The sequence below is a fragment of the Salvelinus namaycush genome, chromosome 40 (genome assembly GCF_016432855.1).
Source record: "Salvelinus namaycush isolate Seneca chromosome 40, SaNama_1.0, whole genome shotgun sequence".
Classification (NCBI taxonomy): Eukaryota; Metazoa; Chordata; class Actinopteri; order Salmoniformes; family Salmonidae; genus Salvelinus; species Salvelinus namaycush.
This window is the reverse complement of record NC_052346.1, coordinates 6,839,798-6,861,664: the sequence shown is the minus strand read 5'-3', so window position 1 is coordinate 6,861,664 and position 21,867 is coordinate 6,839,798. Positions and strand designations below refer to the sequence as shown.

At 40.1% G+C, this 21,867-nt stretch overlaps 1 protein-coding gene across 5 annotated transcripts; it reads right to left on the bottom strand.

Annotated features, from left to right (window-relative positions):
* Window positions 1-238: 238 nt before the first annotated feature.
* cd99 (CD99 molecule) lies at window positions 239-16,727 on the bottom strand. Of its 5 annotated transcripts, XM_038979756.1 has the most exons (14): window positions 16,477-16,727; window positions 10,051-10,080; window positions 9,561-9,620; window positions 9,151-9,189; window positions 8,595-8,639; window positions 8,327-8,380; window positions 7,290-7,328; window positions 6,363-6,413; window positions 6,115-6,204; window positions 5,305-5,340; window positions 5,123-5,149; window positions 2,357-2,479; window positions 2,094-2,147; window positions 239-1,675 (listed from the first exon to the last, which is right to left on the bottom strand). In XM_038979756.1, exons 1-14 carry the CDS (start codon window positions 16,535-16,537, stop codon window positions 1,647-1,649), a joined length of 738 nt encoding a protein of 245 aa, XP_038835684.1. In that variant the 5' UTR covers window positions 16,538-16,727; the 3' UTR covers window positions 239-1,646. The 5 variants fall into 5 exon arrangements, with proteins under 5 accessions (XP_038835684.1, XP_038835686.1, XP_038835685.1 ...); XM_038979758.1 differs by lacking the exon at window positions 7,290-7,328; XM_038979757.1 differs by lacking the exon at window positions 9,151-9,189.
* Between the last annotated feature and the right edge of the window lie 5,140 nt (window positions 16,728-21,867).

Below are 21,867 nucleotides of genomic sequence, written 5' to 3'. Positions count from 1 at the left end.
CATTCAACTAAAATGAAAACTTGCAGAGTTTAACCAGGACCTTCAACAACTGTACTCTAGAGTCTGCAGTAGTCCAACCCATGGAACTTAAGTGCATAGTACTAGGTGCAGATGCAGATGCATTCAATTCACTGTAGAACCGTTAGTCAATCTTCATGGTATACAAATTAATTATACTATGGACAACAACGCTGATGTTTAAACTTGATGGAGAACATACATTAAATAAAAATACCAATCAATTGTAAAAAGTTAACTTTATTGATAACAATAAGGTACATTACCGACAGCAGTCCATTGTCTTTCAGAGAAGGAATCAAACTCCTTCAAAACACACAAAACAACTAACTACGATCAACTAAGCCAACAAATGATTTCCTGTATTGGTAAAGAACAAGCAGTAACACTTCTTCAGTTGCAGTTACTTAAAAGGTTTTAATTACCTGTGCTGAAAGTTAAAGGAGAACAAAAAGGGCATGTATCACACAGCAAAACAACAGCAGCGCCTTTATACACATTCTTCATTAGTATTTACAGCACAATTGACATGGTAGAATATGCTGATTTACTAGTTTGGTATCAACCCCAGGTATCAATTTCTATTCTTATCTGTATTGCATCAGAAATCAAGCAATCATACATACAAATCTTAAACAGGTATAACTTAAAACATACAATAACCACTTCTCAGTATAAATGTTGTTTTGCAAATAAACATGCACAATGCGTTTAAAAAAACAACATTTATGTCGATTTACCATGTGCATTTATGGTAGCTTTCCCTCACATAAACACTAACGAGTGGCTTGCACCCCAAACAATTAACTTACAGAAGACAAACCGTGATGCAGCTAAATGTTCAGCCTGAAACCATTCCTCATTCCAAATAGTACCCTACACATTCTATTTATATCCACCAAAATAATCCCTTTCTCTAAGGCACTTTTTTCATTTTACCTTCATCTATACAAAAAGTTCTAAATCCTTCTATTAAATTTGAATCCAATTAATAATTACATGAGTGTGCCATGTTATAAAAATATCCTTTGTGTGCATGGTTTGTTTTAATTTGTGTAACTACAGACTCGCCTGGGTTATATTTTAAAACGAGCGCTGACATTTGATGAAACAAGAGATCCTATTGCCAATCCGAATTTAATATACGTACGTGGAGACGGTTGAAGTAAAACAAATACAACAAAAGCTATGTGCAATGTAAGCACTTGTTTAGGTGTAAACACAGTCAAATGTACAATGCAGTTATAGATACTAGCTAGGCATACTAAAGTATGAAATGAAAATGAAATGGCAAGTGATGAAAAATCACATCAGCATGTTGAAAGACAATTGTTTGATACTGAACAATTAAACAATGAAAATGATCGATACATCTTCACGGCAACAAAAAAAAACAAGTATTCAAGTTGTAAATCTATCTGTGTCTTTACACAGCTAGATTAGGTAACAACAACAAACAACAACATATAACTAACATTCTCCAAAAGTTAAATTCCAAATGAAAGACAAATGAAAAAAAATCTATATTTTTTATTGTATTTTTTTGCCCACAGACAGTTGACACCTGCTGATGGAAGAAGGTGTTTCTTTGCTAAAGGTGAGGTTCCTCTATGATGACCTGATCGAAGTTAGGATGACCTGAGCAAGTTGCTCATCACTGGAATCAGAGGAAGCACAGAAATAATGGTTATGTTAACGATATGAAAAAAACAATGCATTGGAATTTAAAAGAACTTAAAACCCTACTCAGCAGACCTTTTTCCCAGGGTTCCCTTGCCCTAATCTGCAGGAAAGAAAAGGAGGACAGAGAGAAGTAAAGAAACAGAGGAGAAGCAGGACCCACCCAGAGAAAAGGCAGGAAAACAGAACAGGAATACTAGAATGAGATAAGTAGGTAGGCAGTATATAGTAAGGTAGTAGATAGTGTTGGTAGAATATTGGAGTAGTAGGTAGTATATTGGAGTAGTAGGTAGTATATTGGAGTAGTAGGTAGTATATTGGAGTAGTAGGTAGTATATTGGAGTAGTAGAGAGAGAGAGAGAGACTAATGAGATTGTGTAATAACTAGTGCTTACCTTGGGGATCAGACTGAGCTCCATGTGCGTTCTTTCCACTTTCTGGGTCTTCACCTGAATAGAGAAATACATAAGCATTTGCATTTAAGAACATGTTATGTGCCACAGACAACTTTATAGTGGGACCTCTAGACCCTTGTATCGTGCCCTGAGACATGGCTGTAGACTTCTATTAGATGCCATACAGGCGTCCACAGTCAGGGCAACCTTGTATCCACTACTACACATACTGTACTGTACGTATCCCAGTCCCATTTACTCACCTCCCTGAACCTTGAAACACAGTTTCTTCTTCTGGTAGGCAAAGTAGCTAGAGGCAGCACCAAGGAGGGCCACTCCTATTCCACTCACTATGCCAGCGATCTGCCCAGATCCAGCTTCTTCACCTACACAACAAAAAGATCCATTGTTAATGTTTAGTTGATAAGGTTACGCTAGATATTTTTTTCTCTGAGTGATTCTTTGAAAAATATATTAAAGAAAGTGTGTGTGAGTGAGGCTATTATTCATGTTGCATAACGTGCCTTTTTTTCCCAAAACATGGCTCTAGTCTAGTTGCACACCAATGGAAAACATTTTGGAACTATATCACAATTCCACAAGGTGGTGGTCGAGAGCCCTTTTTATGACGGTGTCTGGTTGTAATGTGCTGGCAAAGTATTTCTGGGTGGAAAATAGTGCAACAACAGAATACTATGGGGGCTGAAACACAAATATTCAGGAGTTTCTCTTTAAAAACATCTTAAAACTATCTCGACAAAAGACATGAAACCATGAAACCTCAGAGAAAGCCACAACCAAGTGATACAGTGAAGGAATAACACGAACCCAACTCCCAAGGATACAGAAAGTAACAAAGAAATAAATACACAATGGGATTACAGTGAACAAACACTTGAATTTTGATGAAAAAACCTTAAAAGTAAAAACTGGATTTTCCCATAGAGAACCACTGTGAGTAACAGTGTATCATGCATTGACACAGGGCGGTGCCCAGGGTAAAAACTGGATGAAAAACCAACAAACGGTGACTTACTGCTGTAGAATGCAACCTACCGCCTGTGGCTACAATCGTACAGTTCAGTCCAATAACCTTCGCTCACAGTCACACATGCAAGCTACATTCTTCAAGAGCCGGTTGCATGGATTCCATCAACAGAAACCACGCTATGTGTTATAGATCCTCTGCAGAACACCATCAATCAGAACACTGTTCAGCAGGCTTTATTAACATCTGAAGGAATACAACAACAGACAAAGAGACGACAATAGCAATGTGTTGATAGCTAACCTCTCTGTTGTAACACACACATCGTAAGAAAAAGAAGTAGCCGCACGCTTCTAACATGGTAAGACACGTTGTAATGGAAACACGATTTTGTATTTGAATGCAAGTGGCCAAACAAACGTACCCCGATGAAAGACAACTTCCAACCTTACAGGAACATTCACCACGATACATAAATCATTTGTAAACGCACAAGATTTTGTATTTTTTTTATAACCCCTACTGGCATAGCACATATATCCTTCAGTGTTTCAGAATAAGTAATTAACGTAGTCAATATTGGGATATGAGAGAACTGCATGTCAGGATGTTCTAGAACACATTAGCACAAAACAAGAGTTTCAACCGAGTACTGGGAAGTTTGGCTATGCTAGGAATGTGTGCTGACTAGGCCTCTGTGAGGGGCTGTTAGGGCTAGGCTGCAAAAGCCTTAGTAAGTAACGGGCTTAGGGTACAGTAACGATGGGCATGCTATGACAAGATGCGACACAGGAAAAAAATTCATACAAAGACCTTCCATGAGTGTCAAGACATCTGTTTTACATCTGGACTATGACCAATAATTGTCAAAAATTGTAAAACGTAGAGGAACTATCACACAAGAAGGAACACACATATGAAACAACTACACGCAACACATAAGAATGCCTCAAACACCATACTAACAGTGGGAAATGTGGTTTCCACCGGCAAGTGGCCAAATATGCAGCCCAAAAACGGGGGAGGACAACAACAATAACCTTGATAATATCAGTAACCACTATCTTTAGGCTTATAGCTGTAACATTTTACAAAACAGAATCCCATAAGCTCAACACACAGGAATGATTCAGAAACTGACTTCAGAAAGCAAAGAGAAGGGTGGGGTGTCAGAGGGGATGAGAACACACCCACTCCTTAAGGGATAAAACCTCTGAACTTTGTACTAACCCTAGCTTTTACCCAGTGAAAACTGGAGTCTACACTCAGAAAAAAAAGGATCTCTCCAGAACCTAAAAGAGTTATTCAGCTGTCCTATAGGAGAATCCTGTTTGGTTCCAGTAGAAGAGAGTTCTACGTGGAACCCAAAAGGGTTATCCTATAGGGACAGCCAAATAAACCTTTTGGAACCATTTTTTCTAAGAGCGTACAAATCATTGCTTTGTAAGATCAGCCCTGAGAGGTGTTTTAAAGCACCTCAAACCTTTTAACGCCATGTAAACAACTAATCAGAACACTCCCTCAGATCTGAGCACCAATCAGAACATAGGTTCTGATTCCTGAAAGTCACTGGGGGCTCCTTCATTGGCCCACATCCAAAAGCTCCATGGCCTTCTCTAACAGAGGCACCACTGCCTGCTTTATGTTGGATATCCAAACATGGACGCCCTCTGGCATGTTTGGATATTCTTCAGCAATTGGCCACTAAAACCAGGGCAATCAGCCAACTTCCTCTAAGACAGGAAACGGATATGAATATAAAAGCACGGAGCTTAGTCCCTCAAAAGGTGTGGGAAGAATTCACCGTCACTGGGATTCTTCATACTGCAGGCCTTTGACATCATGGTAAAGATGAGTGGTGAGAGTTAAATGAAAAGACTTGGTGTGGGTACAGTGGGTGAATACAGACTAAAGATTCCACCTAAATCTGGTGTGAAACAGGCGTTCAACTTGACAAAATGGCACCCCATATAATTCCTCCTCTGAGACGCTTGATAATTAACATTATTTATTGTAGAAATAAATAAATGGATTGTTTTACCTTGAGGTTGATCTGCACCACCTCCTCCTGAAGAGGGAAAAATAAGTGAGAAAGTAAGCAATAAGTCCATAAGTTTGTGTACTTTGATTTTGAATTATTACTGTTTTGAATCAGTTTTACGAGCAGCACACAAGAACTTCAGACAAACTTCAAGCAAACAGGAAGTGCTATAAATGGCGTACCATTGGGATCTGAGGGAGCTGGGTCAGCTGCACGTGCTATATATTTAAAAAAAAATAAAAAACAGAACAAAGTGAGACACTTCTATTCCCTCTGTAGTATATACTTCTAGACATACTGTACATAGAAGTAGCTAGATAGGCCTGTGTGTTCTATTTACATGTACGTGCAAATGTTCATGAAGACTTCAGAGATTTATCGTATAAAGACTTCATAGAGTCGGTCAAATATTTCCAGATTCCTTTTAAACATGTCGTCTTTAACTGTGAGGGTTGAAACCTTCCCCTTACACTGAGTTTAATGACAGGTTATTTCAGTTTGTTTCCAGCTCCTCTGGACTCTCCACAGTATCACGCAGGATAGCATCAGACTAACAGGCATATGGCACTAATTACATTGGTAACCATGAGGGGTTTTCCTCTTCCCTATTTTTGCTTTTCTTCTCTCTTTTGTAAAGAACAAGTAATTACTTCCATTCTAAGTGGCTAAGAGGAAAAAGAAAAAGGAAATGTGTATACAGTTTTAAGACTGAACGGTTCTGTTTTAGTCCACAGTGAATTTAGCACTGCAATTAACTTCAATATGGCAACAATGGACAATTTCGGCCGGGTCCCCAGCCTCCCCGACATACTCTATTGTGTGTATTTTGACTTATGCTCGTCGAGGTAGAAATTACTCTCCCTCAACAGTAAGATTGCAGGCCTACTGTTGGAAGTCAAACCCATTAACTAATTCGTATGAACAGCACCCTTTGTCTCGCCTGTGACACTGCTTCTAAACTTATTCAATAATAAAAGCCTTAAATGTCCTACCTCCTCCTCCACCTCCCTTGCCGGGATCAGGCTTGTAGTTATCGTTATCGCTCAAATCAAACAGGTCATTGTCTCCGAAGGACCCGCCACCTTCCAGATGAAAACAGTATAGCAACAGGTGAGTCGGTAACAATTACCACTGCTTTCCAGAGAGTCCTGGGAGTCCATTATAACAATACACAGTAGCACACACATAGTATATGATCATCAAACAGAGGAAATAAAGGGATATATCCAATGCTTAGTACCGGTGCCTCCATCTTTAGGTGGAACAACAGCTGGTTTACCCGGTACGGGATCTATGGATGATAGACATTAGAGAACAAGGGAGAGGAGTGGGAAGAGGACCATTATTTATATTACATTATAACACGTTATAATAACATTATAATATGTTTTCACACTGGGAAGCATGCCACTAGTCCCTCATAACATTTCTTCTGACATTAGATGGGAAAACATCAGCACCTACAATCACTTAAGCTCTTAAGTGAAAGTGACAGTCTGGTTTAGCAGGTTTTGAAAGCTCAAGAGGCCACGCTTCTTATTAAGAGAGGTGAGAGTGTGAGAGTCACTGGACGCAAAGCAAAGGGAACCTCCTTCACATACCCAGCCATCACCATGTCTCAAGACATCTCAAGACGTCTCAAGACAAAAGGTGCTTGCTGGGTATGTAAAGGCTGCTGAGGTAAACGCTTAATCATAGATAGCAGTGGGTATGATTCATCACAAGCCCGTTTTTTTTTTTTTTAAACCTTTATTTAACTAGGCAAGTCAGTTAAGAACAAATTATTTTTTTCAATGACGACCTAGGAACAGTCGGTTAAACTGCCTTGTTCAGGGGCAGAACGACAGATTTTTACCTTGTCAGCTCAGGGATTCAATCTTGCAACATTTCGGTTACTAGTCCAACGCTCTAACAACTAGGCTACCTGCCACCTTTACACTCTAACCACTAGGCTACCTGCCACCTCTACACTCTAACCACTAGGCTACCTGCCGCCCCGGTTGATTGCTTGATTTGAATGATTTATTAATTGTTTGTTTGATTGATTGATCGATTGGGTTAAGTAAACAGGGAGGTAGGGACAAAGAGAGAATCCCCAATATAGACCTGCACAAAATAGAAAGACTTCTTCCCAAGACTGAGCACCTAACAATAACTCTGACTTTACCTGGACCCAAGGCATCAGACAGGTCAAAACCCATCCCATCTATGAAGAGAAAATATAACAGAAAACATATGGATTCTATGATTGTATCATTTACAATGGATGACATCTCCCATCTTGAGGTCAATATTCGGTTTGCTTTAGGTATCAGAACCAGGGCCTAAAATTGACTGTTTGGTCTGCAGCCACTGTGGCAGGTACCCGCCACTCAGATTTTTTACCAGCCAAAACATTTAACATTAAAAAAAAAACGGATGATCATGCTTTGTAATGTTTCTAAAACAAGAAATGTATTAGTAAGAAGTAATGTGGTATATTTCTCAATTTCACAACATTAACCAAAATATCAGATATCAGACATATTTTTCACGTTACCTTGGTAACGGGAACACTGGAGTTGTGTCATGTTTTGTGTGTGTGAGATTTGCAATCTGACTAGGGCTATCATTTGAAGCAGCAGCCTCAAACTAACGTTTAAAAACAACTGAGCTTCTGAACTAAACAATGTAAATAGCCAAGAAACACAAGGACACCGTCTCACTTTGTAGACTTTTGAGTAAATTTGACCAACTTTTATGCCTGTGCGCAGCACCTCCAAAAATGAATCTATCAGCACTTTACACAGAGCGCACAGCTCTCCTGCCAGGCAGTGTTGCTGCGTGACGTGGGATATAGGATTCATATTTCATTGTGCAATTAGGAGCTATGAAACAAAACAGCAGAAATACTTTGAAAACAGCTACTGCAGCACTTTTCTGCAATAAATTTCAACTCGCACTTCTGACTATTTTATTCACAAATGTAACGCTCGCACTGTAGAGACCTGCAAATTGAACACCGTGGCTGGTGAAATAGACATTCTTACCCGCCAATACCTAAATCTACCCGCATCTGGCGGGTGGCGGATGCTCATTTTATGCACTGATCAGAATGTCTTCCTGTGTTCTTTAATCTGATAGCTAGAATCCTGATCAACTAGGATGGAAACTGTAATTACAAGTGATTAGTGTTACTTCAGCTGGTTGAGTTAATTTACTTACCCTCAGCTGTTTTTTTGGGATCTACAGGTTTGGGAGGAGGGGCAGGTTTGGGATCTGGAAAGGGCATCAAGTATATCAACTATAAGAGCATTGTATTCCACGTTGGGCAAATGATTGGACAACATATTTAGTTAAGAACACATTGACGTAAATAAACACATTGACGTATCCAGAAGATCTAAATCATCTGAGAACAGAAATAAAATCTTAGTTGAAATACATGTGAGCTCTCCATTCGTTTGACATTTGTCGGCCATAGATGCCTTACCAGTTCCACCTTCTTTAGGAGGGATCCCAGCTGGTTTCTCAGGCTCTAAGGGGAGGAAAGGTGAATCAAGGAAGATGGATTAAAAAAGCCTCAACTTTAAACCATAATTCCCAGGATTTTCACCTTTGAGTCTTACCATTTTAAAGTCAGGAAAGGAAAACTTTTATTAGAAATATAGCATAATAGAATAAGGTGATCCAGGTTGCGATTTGCTGAAAGGGATGAGTGTTTAATTTAGCCAGGTATTACTGGTTGAATATAACTGAATACCACAACAGTATAACAATACAATTGGATGCAGTTATAAATCTATCACCCAAATCGCAAACTGGATGAACCCTTAAAGCAAATCAGTGAAAAAGAAATCCGAGACAAGGAATGATCCAATCTTATTATCCCAGCACCAACGAGCTGACGAGAGACTTAAACACAGCTACCTGTTGAATGAGAAGGGCAACCAAATGTAAGTCTGATATATAGAAAAGTTCCAAGAGGAAAACCAACACCAGCTTAGACAAAGAGGGAGTCATCTACACCTATTATTGTGTCCTTTTACCTTCTGGACCGAGAGCATCGAATAGATCAAATCCACCTCCTGGAGATGAAGAAATGTAATGACATGTATTTATGCTTATAGCATGATAATAACACTGTCAACACAGAAGAATGTGGTCAGGTAGAGGGGTATTTGAAGAAGTGTGACAGAATGCGGACGGAGAGATCACAGAGGAAGACAACACAAAGGAAATCCTTGCATAAGAGTCCCCTCGGGGGCTGGGCCACCCTGCAGTCACATGCTGGGCTCATATTCTGTTTCTTTGAAGTGGTTATTGATGTGGTTCATGTTGAGTCATATGAGTTGTGACTAATGAGTTGCCTATGTTCCCTTGCTAGTGGCTTCATGTTGACTTCCAGAGTTGGCTTCATCCCACAGTCAGTGTAATATTATGTGACAGGCTTCCCTACCTGGACTGGGATCCGTTGCAGGTTGCTTTGGCAGTTTTGGAATAGTAGTTGTAGGGTCATCTAAACAAAGAGGGGTTTTTTGCCTTTCAGAAAATCATTCATCACATTTTAATCTATAAGGCTGGAGATGTCACATTTATATCAAATTTAAAAAATCGGTATTATAATAACAGGATCATCATGTGTTATGAGTATTACGAATTCAAACGGTCATTTCTAATCAGATATAAAATATTTTCAGAAGGCCTACATTATATTTGGACAGGAACTCCTGTTCAGTAATAACTAATTAACCAATTTGCATTATGCAATATGCATTCAACTGGATCAGAGCCAGACAGCGCTGTGAGCAGTGCTACAGATAGGCAGAGGAGGAAGATGTACCACCTGAATACTGTGAGGAACAGCCATTACACCTGTTTCATCATTAGGAACTACATCTACAGTAGGCTTACCTATCAACAACAACAAAAAAGATTGAGAAACTTACCAAGATCAAGGCCATCATAAAGATTGAAGTCTGTGGGACAAAGATGAAATACTATTGGTCAGCCACAATGTCCAAGACAACGTCAACACACCCACAACACCGGCTGTCTACGCATCTCAGTTAGCACCACTTTCTACTCAACTAACCAAACTAGCTTTTTTAACTGTGTGCTAAAGAAGTTCCGTGGAACCACCAGTTGCTACGTGCGTGACTTTGATATTGTGACAGTGTTTGTGCAACTTAACAGCAGGTAGTACATCCTGTATTGGTTGCCTGGTGTGGTCTTGTTATGAGGGAATTGGCCTTGCCTGGCATGCAGTCTGTTGCCACTACTGTCAGTTGCGGTTTGAAGGTTTGAATGACTCATAGGCAGCTGAAACCGGAGAGCTGTATCCTAGAGCACTCTACTTTCTCTACTCTGCCTTGGCTGTAGTTAAACCTTTGTGAATTAACCAGGCTAAGACTGAACTAGCACACTAACTAATTAACCAATTACCTAATTAGCCAACCCACTTAAAATAGAGGCCTCTGTTAAATGAATTTAATTCCTATATGTTCATCAATCAATTCAATTAAAACACTCTGCCCATTCATAAGAATTTGTAAGATACTTATTTGCATAAAATGGACAGAAACCAGTCTCAAAATCAATCAATCAATAGCGTTTATTCTCGAGAGTACTGATCATAGTACAATTTACATCAGGTTATATAAAAATAATGACATCATAGGTTTTAAAATGTCCTTCCTACTCTCAGATACAATGGCAGTACAGTTAGCATTCTCACATTGTCTGCCACCTGTTAAACAATCTACAACCAGCCCAAGGTCTCTCCCCTCCCTGGGTAGAGACAAAATGTCCTGTAAGGAACACAGCATTCCAGCCTGTCTGATGATAACTCCATTTGTTTCTCCATTCGTTTCTAACAGACATTCCTTGTTCTAATTCTTGATTAAAATTACACACATTATATTCAGCATTATGATTATAATAAGATTCATACATCCATACAGTAACATAGAATTATAACTAAACAGAATACTACTAAGTCAAATGTATACATTATTTAGTCATTATTCATAAAAATACCATAACAGCCTCCCAGTTTGAATACATTTGCTTACTGCGTCTGAACCTTCGACTGTATAAGAATAAGGTCTCAAGTGAAACTGAGCAGAAAAGTCAGATAGCTGCTTCTGACACTGTAAAACCAAGTGTTTAGGATCTGAACACATAACAAAACGAACACTTTTCTGAGACACTTTTTAACACGAGTCAAGGCATTTAGAATTTCGATGAAAACACATCACAGTGTTTAGATTGTAAACACCGGGACATGTTGATTCATTGTAACACTTGTTAACCACATGAACACGTTTATTCAGCACAAGGCGGTTAGGTTTTAAACTCTAAACACTGGGGGTGTTGTTTTAACACTGTAGGGAGTAAAGCCGTATTTGCATATTTCCAAGCATACCTCTCGAGTGAACGTGAGAAATGCCAACCCATGACAGTGTTTGTTAGTGACAGAGACATGGTTGTTGCAATAAATTCATTTTCTGAAACGTGCACCTAGTGACTGCCAAAGTTAATGTATTTCAATTAAAGTTCAACCCTTTATGATCACATACTATACATTGAGTGTATAAAACATGAGGAACACATGTTCTTTCCATGACATAGACCGACCAGGTGAAAGCTATGATCCCTTAGTGATGTCGCTTGTTAAATCCACTTCAGTCAGTGTAGACGAAGGGGAGGAGAACGGTTAAAAAAGGGTTTTTAAGCCTTGAAACAATTGAGACATGGATTGTGTACCATTCAGAGGTTGAATGGGCAAGATAAAATATTAAAGTGCCTTTGAACGGGGTATGGTAGTAGGTGAACTGCAACACTGTTGGGTTTTTGACGCTTAACAGTTTCCTGTGTGTACCAAGAATGGTCCAGGACATCCAGCCAACTTGACACAACTGTGGGAAGCATTGGAGTCAACATGGGCCAGCATCCCTGTAGAATGCTTTCGAGACCTTGTAGAGTCCATGCCCCAACACATTTAGGCTGTTCTGAGGGCAAAAGGGGGTGCAACACAATAGTAGGAAGGTGCTCCTAATGTTTTGTACACTCAGTGTACGTTTCACAAGGCCGTTAGTTATAGCTTAGTTAACTTCTACATTGTAGTCTGAAAATCTTGGCTTATGTGCCACATAAGACCTGCAAGTCACAGTACGCTGGTTTGTTCTGTGATTAGTAATTCCTATCAGAATCCAGCCAGCGGGAGGATATCCAAGAATTTGAAAATTGTATCACCCACAACCTGCACTCTGAATGACTGCTCTGGTGAAGGACTTAACAAGCAAGACAACCTAAACCAGTGGTTCCCAACCAGGGGTACTACTTGAACTATCCAAAGGGACTTCAGAAGACTCATGGGACCATAATGGTAAAATACTCCTGAGTGCGTAAATCAGGAGTTCTCCAGCAGAGCAAATTCTGTCAGTGATTCAGTAACTGCAAAAGGTTGCGAACCACTGACCTAAACCATCTAAACTAAAACAACCATTTCAGTAACGGGTGCAATAAATCCAACCCCAAACAGATTGGATTAGTTCTTTTTTAAATTAAGTTATTTATCTTTGAATAGTATAACATCAATGAATCAATCAATGTGTTTAGATTTTAAAACAACCTATTCTAAAAATCAACCTGCAACAAAGCATGCTGGGAAATATGATAACGAGGCCCCTCTCATGTCTTTTTCACTCTGAGAGAGTTAACAGAAATGAACTCAACACAGTCAAGTAACAACAACACCATGCAATTGAAAAGATTTCTTGAATCAAATGTCCTGTCCAGTAAGGTGACAGACATTACTAACACTGATCTGAATAAGGCATGGAAAGTCACATCAACTTCTAATGACGAAATGCATGGGAAAGTAAACAGCATTGTTCAAAATCTGAATACTTAAGAAATATACAGTTGAAGTCGGAAGTTTAAATACAGTTAGGTTGGAGTCATTAAAACTGTTTTTTCAACCACTCCACAAATTTCTTGTTAACAAACTATAGTTTTGGCAAGTCGGTTAGGACATCTACTTTGTGCATGACACAAGTAATTTTTACAACAATTGATTATTTGACTTATAATTCACTGTATCACAATTCCAGTGGGTCAGAAGTTTACATACACTATGTTGACTGTGCCTTTAAACAGCGTGGAAAATTCCAGAAAATGATGTCATGGTTTCAGAAGCTTCTGATAGGCTAATTGACATCATTTGAGTCAATTGGAGGTGTACCTGTGGATGTATTTCAAGGCCTACCTTCAAACTCAGTGCCTCTTTGCTTGACATCATGGGAAAATCAAAAGAAATCAGCCAAGACTTGTAGACTGGTTCATCAAAAAATTGTAGACTGGTTCATCCTTGGGAACAATTTCCAAATGCATGAGGGTACCACGTTCATCTGTACAAACAATAGTACGCAAGTATAAACACCATGGGACCACGCAGCCGTCATACCGCTCAGGAAGGAGACGCGTTCTGTCTCCTAGAGATGAACGTACTTTGGTGCGAAAAGTGCAAATCAATCCCAGAACAACAGCAAAGGACCTTGTAAAGATGCTGGAGGAAACAGGTACAAAAGTATCTATATCCACAGTAAAACGAGTCCGACATCGACATAACCTGAAAGGCTGCTCAACAAGGAAGAAGCCACTGCTCCAAAACCGCCATAAAAAAGCCAGTACGGTTTGCAACTGCACATGGGTACAAAGATCGCACTTTTTGGAGAAATATCCTCTGGTCTGATGAAAGAAAAATAGAACTGTTTGGCCATAATGAACCTCGTTATGTTTTGAGGAAAAAGGGGGAGGCTTGCAAGCCGAAGAACACCATCCCAACCGTGAAGCACGGGGGTGGCAGCATCATGTTGTGGGGGTGCATTGCTGCAGGAGGGACTGGTGAACTTCACAAAATAGATGGCATCATGAGGTAGGAAAATTATGTGGATATATTGAAGCAACATCTCAAGACATCAGTCAGGAAGTTAAAGCTTGGTCGCAAATGGGTCTTCCAAATGGACAATGACCCCAAGCATACTTCCAAAGTTGTGGCAAAATGGCTTAAGGACAACAAAGTCAAGGTATTGGAGTTACCATCACAAAGCCCTGACCTCAATCCTCTAGAAAATTTGTGGGCAGAACTGAAAAAGCAGGTGTGTGAGCAAGGAGGCCTGCAAACCTGACAGCTCTGTCAGGAGGAATGGGCCAAAATTCACCCAACTTATTGTGGGAAGCTTGTGGAAGGCTACCAGAAACGTTTGACCCAAGTTAAACAACTTAAAGGCAATGCTACCAAATACTAATTGAGTGTATGTAAACTTCTGACCCACTGGGAATGTGATGAAAGAAATAAAAGCTGAAAGAAATAATTATCTCTACTATTATTCTGACATTTCACATTCTTAAAATAAAGTGGTGATCCTAACTGACCTACGACAAGGAATTTTTACTAGGATTAAATGTCAGGAATTGTGAAAAACTTTAAAAGTTTAAATGTATTTGGCTCAGGTGTATGTAAACTTCCGACTTCAACTGTATGCGTTCTCCTGGTTGGAAACTGACTGGAAAAAGCTGACTATCGTGTTTAATCTTGCATTCTAAATGCCTTTGTTTAAAATGAGAACCCATATTGGCTAATCTAAATGCCTAATGTTTAAGTTTTTAACACTGACATTTAGGTTAAAACGTGTCACATGTTTCATGGTTTTACAGTGTACTTTCAGAAGAAAGACCAACAAACTATTAACTGTATCAACTAACTAAATATAACCCACTCGTACTAATTATTTTCACTGTGTACTGGATACTTGAGGCAATGATGGGGTAGTATAAAACAGTCTTTCATCAGTTCAGTCTGGCTTTTAAATCTAGGCATAATATGTGTCATCATGAAGACAGTGTGCCCATCTGGGTAGGGGTTTGGGGCTGCATGCCTGTGGTCAACTCTAGCCAATCCTGGAGCAGCCTCACATATGAAGCCAAGAGACACAGCCATTCACAGGATGGGATATATATTTAGAATGTTATGCTCATGGGTGCTGAGTATAACTCACAGAGGAGCTATAAGGCTGAAAAGTATTTCAAAAGTCCAATATCTTATAGGCCTACAGATGTAGGATCTTAATTTGAGCCAGTTTTCTACAGCAGGAAAATAATCCTGCAGCAACAGGAAATCTGAATTATTATGTGGATTACAATTAATTGGCATTTTTTTAGGGGTTGATATATTTTTCGTAAAGGAAAATCAAGTCTGAAATTTCAAGTGGAAATTACAAGCTTCAGAAGCCTTTTAAAACCTCAAATACGCTACAATTTTAACATTTCCTGCATTGCAGATTAATTAAGATCCTAAACCTATATTATTATTTTCAACCAACGGTTGAGGCAATGGTATCTGATAATATCTATCAACTAGTATCTATCAACTAGTATCTATCAACTAGCAAATGTATTGCCAACTAAATTTGTTGGAGCTACTTTTTATCTGTATTCTTTTTCAACTGACACACAAGTACAGAGAGCCTACAAAGAAAATAAGGATGGCAGAGGGGGCCTTGGCTTGAAAGTGTCTTGAAAGAAGAAACACTTCAGTGAGAGAGTTGTTAGTATGCAGTACAGGGAACTGTGTTCTGCAAACCCCCCTTACCTTTCAGCAATTAAAACCTGCTAGAAAACAAAACACTCTCTCTGTGCCTTTCACACTTGCTTTTCAAAGTTGTGCCCAGTCGTGCCAGTTAGCATTGCATGCACATGTGCTTCCCTATGAGCCAAAGACACTATCCTGATTATAAAGGGCAGACTAGACACACCCTTGAGTCATATACTACCACACTAAGATGAGTCAGAACTCTTCTGAGAGCAGTGATTATAAAACTGTACAAGAAGTACACAAGTGTTGTATTAGCCTACAAGTGTTTAACAGTGTTAAACTGCCTTGCTGTTAAGGTAACTGCATGTCATTCTCAGCTGTGCAACTAAAAACTGCACAGATGACGGAGCTGGGAAACAAATGCATGCAACAGGCACGTGCCCTAACACAAATAGACATAACTCATAATATGGGGGAGGGGGACGCAGACATGGAGTTTCCCCGTCTATTTTCTTGCCTAAATCTATAAACGTATTACTACAACTTGTAGGCCAATCTTGTGTGTACCTTGTCCAAAGGATAGGCCTAAGCAAGACGTATAACTTTAAATAGGCCTACGTTACCATCAATAAAAAAATTACAAAAAAGTAAATAGCAACAATAATAGTAACGATCATCATTATCATCATATTATTATCATTATCCTAATAGCTATTCATAATAGGCCCAATAATGGCTTAGTTATGTATCTTGGGTGGGGGGGAAAAAAACTTACCTTGTGTTTTCGTCCCTATAACAAGAGTTACAAGCAAGGCAATCCATAAGCAAGATTTCATGTCTGCTGAATAGGAAAGAAAACAACAGTTTCCCTGAATTATCCGATGCTGGATCGATATGGTTATTTTAACTAATTCTTTGCTCGGAGTTCTTTGTCAAACTAAATCGGTAACTTTAGGGTGTGTCAATGTGCGGTGCGGTCCCCTCGTTGTCTACCAGCACTCGAGTGTTCTCCAGTTACAGATTGGCAGTCAGAGTGGGTGTGCTGTGGTAACTTCGTAAAATAAAGGCGTAACCCTGGCAGCGCATCAGGTCACAATCTGAGAGAAGTGAGGGGCATAAACCTACATTTACATTACTCTTGTTGCCTTATCGCCCATCAATTGATTGAAAATGAATGTAATTATCACTATATGAACTGTCTCTATTCAAGGGAAATCGTTATTTTATCAGCATATGCGTAATAGGCTACACAAAATATATTTTGCATCAATTTCATGTTTATGGTGTAATATAATAGAAAACTGCAAACACGTACGTTTAATCATTTCCCAAATACTACTCAGCAGCTCCAAATGTGTGGTCCTCCCATAACACGTTGGCTATTTGAATTGGGCGATTGTGCCATCTAGCGACTTGTCATGGTTTTCACTTTCATTTGTAACGTGCCTATCCATTTTGTGCGGTGCGCGTAAAAGCGAAGAAAATGTGGCAACTGGCCATGGCGAAAATGGTCATGAGAAATAATGCAGTTGGAAGCTATACTACAACATCTCGTCTTGTGAAAGAGTGTGTAGCAGGCTATGGCCTAATCGATGTAATGCATAGTCTATAATAGGGAAATAACCAACATCGAATAACAGAGCACGATATTGAAATATTGTTTGCCTTATTATAAAAAAAAGATTAACTGTTATTTGAAGTCCTCTCTGTTTATCAACATTTGAGGATTATGGAATCATGGCCAGTGCAGTCTATCTATAATGATTTATAATCATATTTGTGTTGCTTCAGTGAATGTTGAGGTCTCTAAGGACAAATGTACAGGCCAGCGGATGCCAGCCAGTCTGACTCTTCAAGTTGGCACGCATCAATGCAGATGCCAATGAGGACTAGTTCGGGTGCTTTAGAGTGCAGAGAACGTGTCCATCATTTCATTCATAAGAGCCGGAGCAACAGAGCCCGCTTATTCCTCCTCTTTTGCTTCGCTGCTGACATGCAGTCTTTCTTGTCTCCATTTAACAAGGCGATCTTAGTGGCTTTGTTTATTTTTGCCATTTTACTCATTCTTTATGTAATACTATGGTATATATGCCGAGACGTGGATTGCGACCACGGTATCTGACGCTTGTCGTGAGAAAAGCAGACGATACCCTGACTTTGGCTTATACCGAGACGCGCCAGGGTGACCCTTTGGTAAGTCCACCGGCGCGTCTTGACCGCTCTGACCATGAGCTCAAGGTGCATCATTTAACCAACGTTATCATGGAATTCGTTTGTAGATGTTGCTCATGTTGAGTAAAATATGTGCAGTTCCTTTTATGTGTATCGTGTAGGCTGAATAGCCTATTCAATTATATCTCCAACGTGTTGCGCCACATTCGTGTTAGCATGAGGTAGGCTATTGCAAATCAGGATAAATGTTTCCCTTCATTTCTATTGGCATTCATTCTAGGCAATTGTCATAATAATATGTTATAATTCAGTAAAACGTATATTAGTGGGAAAGCTGCTATAGTGTGACAAAGAAGGCGGGAAGGAGGTTCAGGCTACACGTTTTTGAAACATCCGTGTCACCCTTATTACCCCTCGCAAATGTACGGTTACTGGTCATCCAACAAAAACACCGTTGACAATTCAGAGACATGATGAGGCATCAATAACAATTTAAATTCTATTGAATCATTCTGGTTCTGATTCTGGGACTGATTTCATTCTATGAATGTTTCAATTCTGCGGAATTTCCTGTAATTAAAACAGCTCTGATTTGATATTTTAGTTCATTTGACCTTATACGGTGTCCTGTGTATTCAACAATAAATGTAATAACATTGCTATAACAAAATCCCAACCATCTCTATAAATATCTGAATTGAACTCAAAGAGAAAGCTTTTTGATGCAGATACTCAGCATATAGCCTATTCATATTGTTGGATAATAATTTATGCCTACTTCCCCAGTAGTCTATTCTACAATAAATAACAATGATTATTTAACAATCCCACTCAGTCTGAACCGTTTAAGAATAAGGTTCTTAAATGGTTCTTCCTCAGCTTTTAAGGTTCCTTGGATAACTCTTGCCTGGATAAAGAAACATTGACTAAAGTGTGGGGTTCTTGATGTGGATCTACTGTTCTTCAGAATTCTAAAAGCTTCTTGAAATAAATGGAAGCCTGCATACATTTAAATTAGAGTTAAATGAACACTCAGTTGTGTAAAAGAACCCCAGTGTTGGTGTTAATGACCCGAGTTTAACCAAAACCATGCATTACAGGACCAAAAGTATATGGACACCTTCTCGTCGAACATCTCATTCCAAAATCATGGTCATTAATATGGAGTTGCCCCCCCCCTCCCCTTTGCTGCTATAACAGCCTCCACTCTTCTGGGAAGTCTTTCCACTAGATGTTGGAACATTGCTGCGGACGCTTGCTTCCAATCAGTCACAAGAGCATTCGGCGATTAGGCCTGGCTTGCACTTGGCATTCCAATTCATCCCAAAGGTGTTCAACTGGGTGGAGGTCAGGGCTCTGTGCAGGCTAATCAAGTTCTTCCACATCGATCTCGACAAACCATTTCTGTATGGACCTCTTCTTTATGCACGGAGGCATTGTTATGCTGAAACAGGAAAGGGCCTTCCCCAAACTGTTGCCACCAAGTTGGAAGCACAGAATCGCCGAGATTGTCATTGTATGTTGTAGCATAAAGATTTCACTGGAACTAAGGGGCCTAGACCATTATTCCACCTCCACCAAACTTTACAGTTGGCCCTATGCATTGGGGCAGGTAGCGTTCTACTGGCATCCACCAAACCCAGATTTGTCCGTCGGACTGCCAGATGGTGAAACGTAATTCATCACTCCAGAGAACGCTTTTCCACTGCCACAGAGTCCAATGGTGGCAAGCTTTACACCACTTACATTGCGCATGGGGATCTTAGGCTTGTGCGCGGCTGCTCGTCCATGGACACCCATTTCATAAAGCTTGCGACGAACAGTTATTGTGCTGACGTTGCTTCCAGTGTTGCAACCGAGGACAGATGATTTTTGCACGCTACACGCTACACGCTACACGCTTCAGCATTCGGCGGTCCTGTTCTGTGAGTTTATGTGGCCTACCACTTCGTGGCAGAGCCGTCGTTCCTCCTATATGTTTCCAAGTCACAATAACAGCACTTACAGTTGACTGGGGTAGCTCTAGTGGTGCAGAAATTGGACGAACAGACTTGTTGGAAAGGGGGCATCCTATGATGGTACCAAATTGAAAGTCACTGAGCTCTTCAGTAGCGATGTTCTACTGCCAATGTTTGTCTATGGAGATCGCATGGCTTTGTGCTCGATTTGATACACATGTCAGCAACGGGTGTTGCTGAAATAGCCGAATTCACTCATTTGAAGGGGTGTCCACATACTTTTGTATACATAGTGTATTTCCCAGCATGCTCTATTGCTGGTTGAGTTTTAGAATTCTTTGTTTCAATATCTATGTTCTTGCATGTACATTGATTAACTAGTTATTCTTATACTACTTAAATATAATAATATATATTATTACACCTGTTACTGAAATGGTTCTTCCAGTTTGATCTGTTCTATGTGCACTATTTCTATGCTTCCCATACTTCTGTTTCGTTTTTGCGTATTGTACATTTGGTTTTGTACATCAGCTTCAAACAGCTGAAAATACAATATTTTTAGTTGTGGAAAATATATTTCACAACGATTTAGATGGTACAATGATTCTCTACAATATACTAGCTTGTTTTGTCACATAAATTGAAATTAGGCAACCTATTTGAATTTTAGCAATCAGGAAATGGCCATTTCTGCATAGCGCATCTTTAAAGTATTTAATTTTAATGACAAGATATTCACTTAGAACTTTATGAAGGCCACAGGACTTAATATGAAAGAATGCAATCCCTATGTCTCTGTCACTTGCCCAAAAAAATCACTTGAAAGGCACCCTGGGAAATATGCAGGTCAGGCTTAAAACCATACAGTAGGGCTATTCAATTCCGGTCCTGGAGGGCCAAGCCATTTCTATTTTCTTTTCAAAGAACCATCTCATTTATGGTTCTTCAGAGACCCTAAAATGGTTTCCTTATGGCATCGCTCTCAAGAACCTTATTTGGTTCCAAGTTGCACCTTTATTTTTAAGAGTGCAGTCTGAACTGGGTTGCATCCAAAATGGCACCCTATTCCCTATGTAGTGCACTACTTTTGACCAGAGTTTTTATGTAGGGAATAGGATGCAATTTGGGAAAAGGGGATACCTAGTCAGCTGTACAACTGAATGCATTCAAATGAAATGTGTCTTCTGCATTTAACCCAATTCCTCTGAATCAGAGAGGTGCAGGCCACAACATCCATGGCGCCCGGGGAACAGTGCCTAGGGTGGCTGGAGCCATTTGACAATTTTTAGAGCCTTCCTCTGACACCGCCTCGTATAGAGGTCCTGGATGGCAGGAAGCTTGGCCCCGGTGATGTACTGGGCCCTACGTACTACCCTCTGTAGTGCCTTGTGGTCAGAGGCCGAGCAGATGCCATACCAGGCAGCGATGCAACCTGTTAGGATGCTCTTGATGGTGCAGCTGTAAAACCTTTTGAGGAGCTGATGACCCATGCCAAATCTTTTCAGTCTCCTGAGGGAGAATAGGTTTTGTCTTGCCCTCTTCACGAATGTCTTGGTGTGCTTGGACCATGTTAGTTTGTTGGTGATGTGGACGCCAAGGAACTTGAAGCTCTCAACCTGCTCCACTACAGCCCTGTCAATGAGAATGGGGGTGTGCTCAGTCCTCCTTTTCCTGTAGTCCACAATCATCTCCATAGTCTTGATCACGTTGAGGGAGAGGTTGTTGTTCTTGCACCACACGGTCAGGTTTCTGACCTCCCTATAGGCTGTCTCATCGTTGTTGGTGATCAGGCCTAACACTGTTGTGTCATCAGCAAGCTTAAGGATGGTGTTGGAGTCATGCCTGGCCGTGCAGTCATGAGTGAACAGGGAGTACAGGAGGGGACTGAGCACACACCCCTGAGGGGCCCCCGTGTTGAGGATCAGCGTGGCGGATGTATTCTTACCTACCCTTACCACCTGGGGGCGGCCCGTCAGGAAGTCCAGAATCCAATTGCAGAGGGAGGTGTTTAGTCCCAGGGTCCTTAGCTTAGT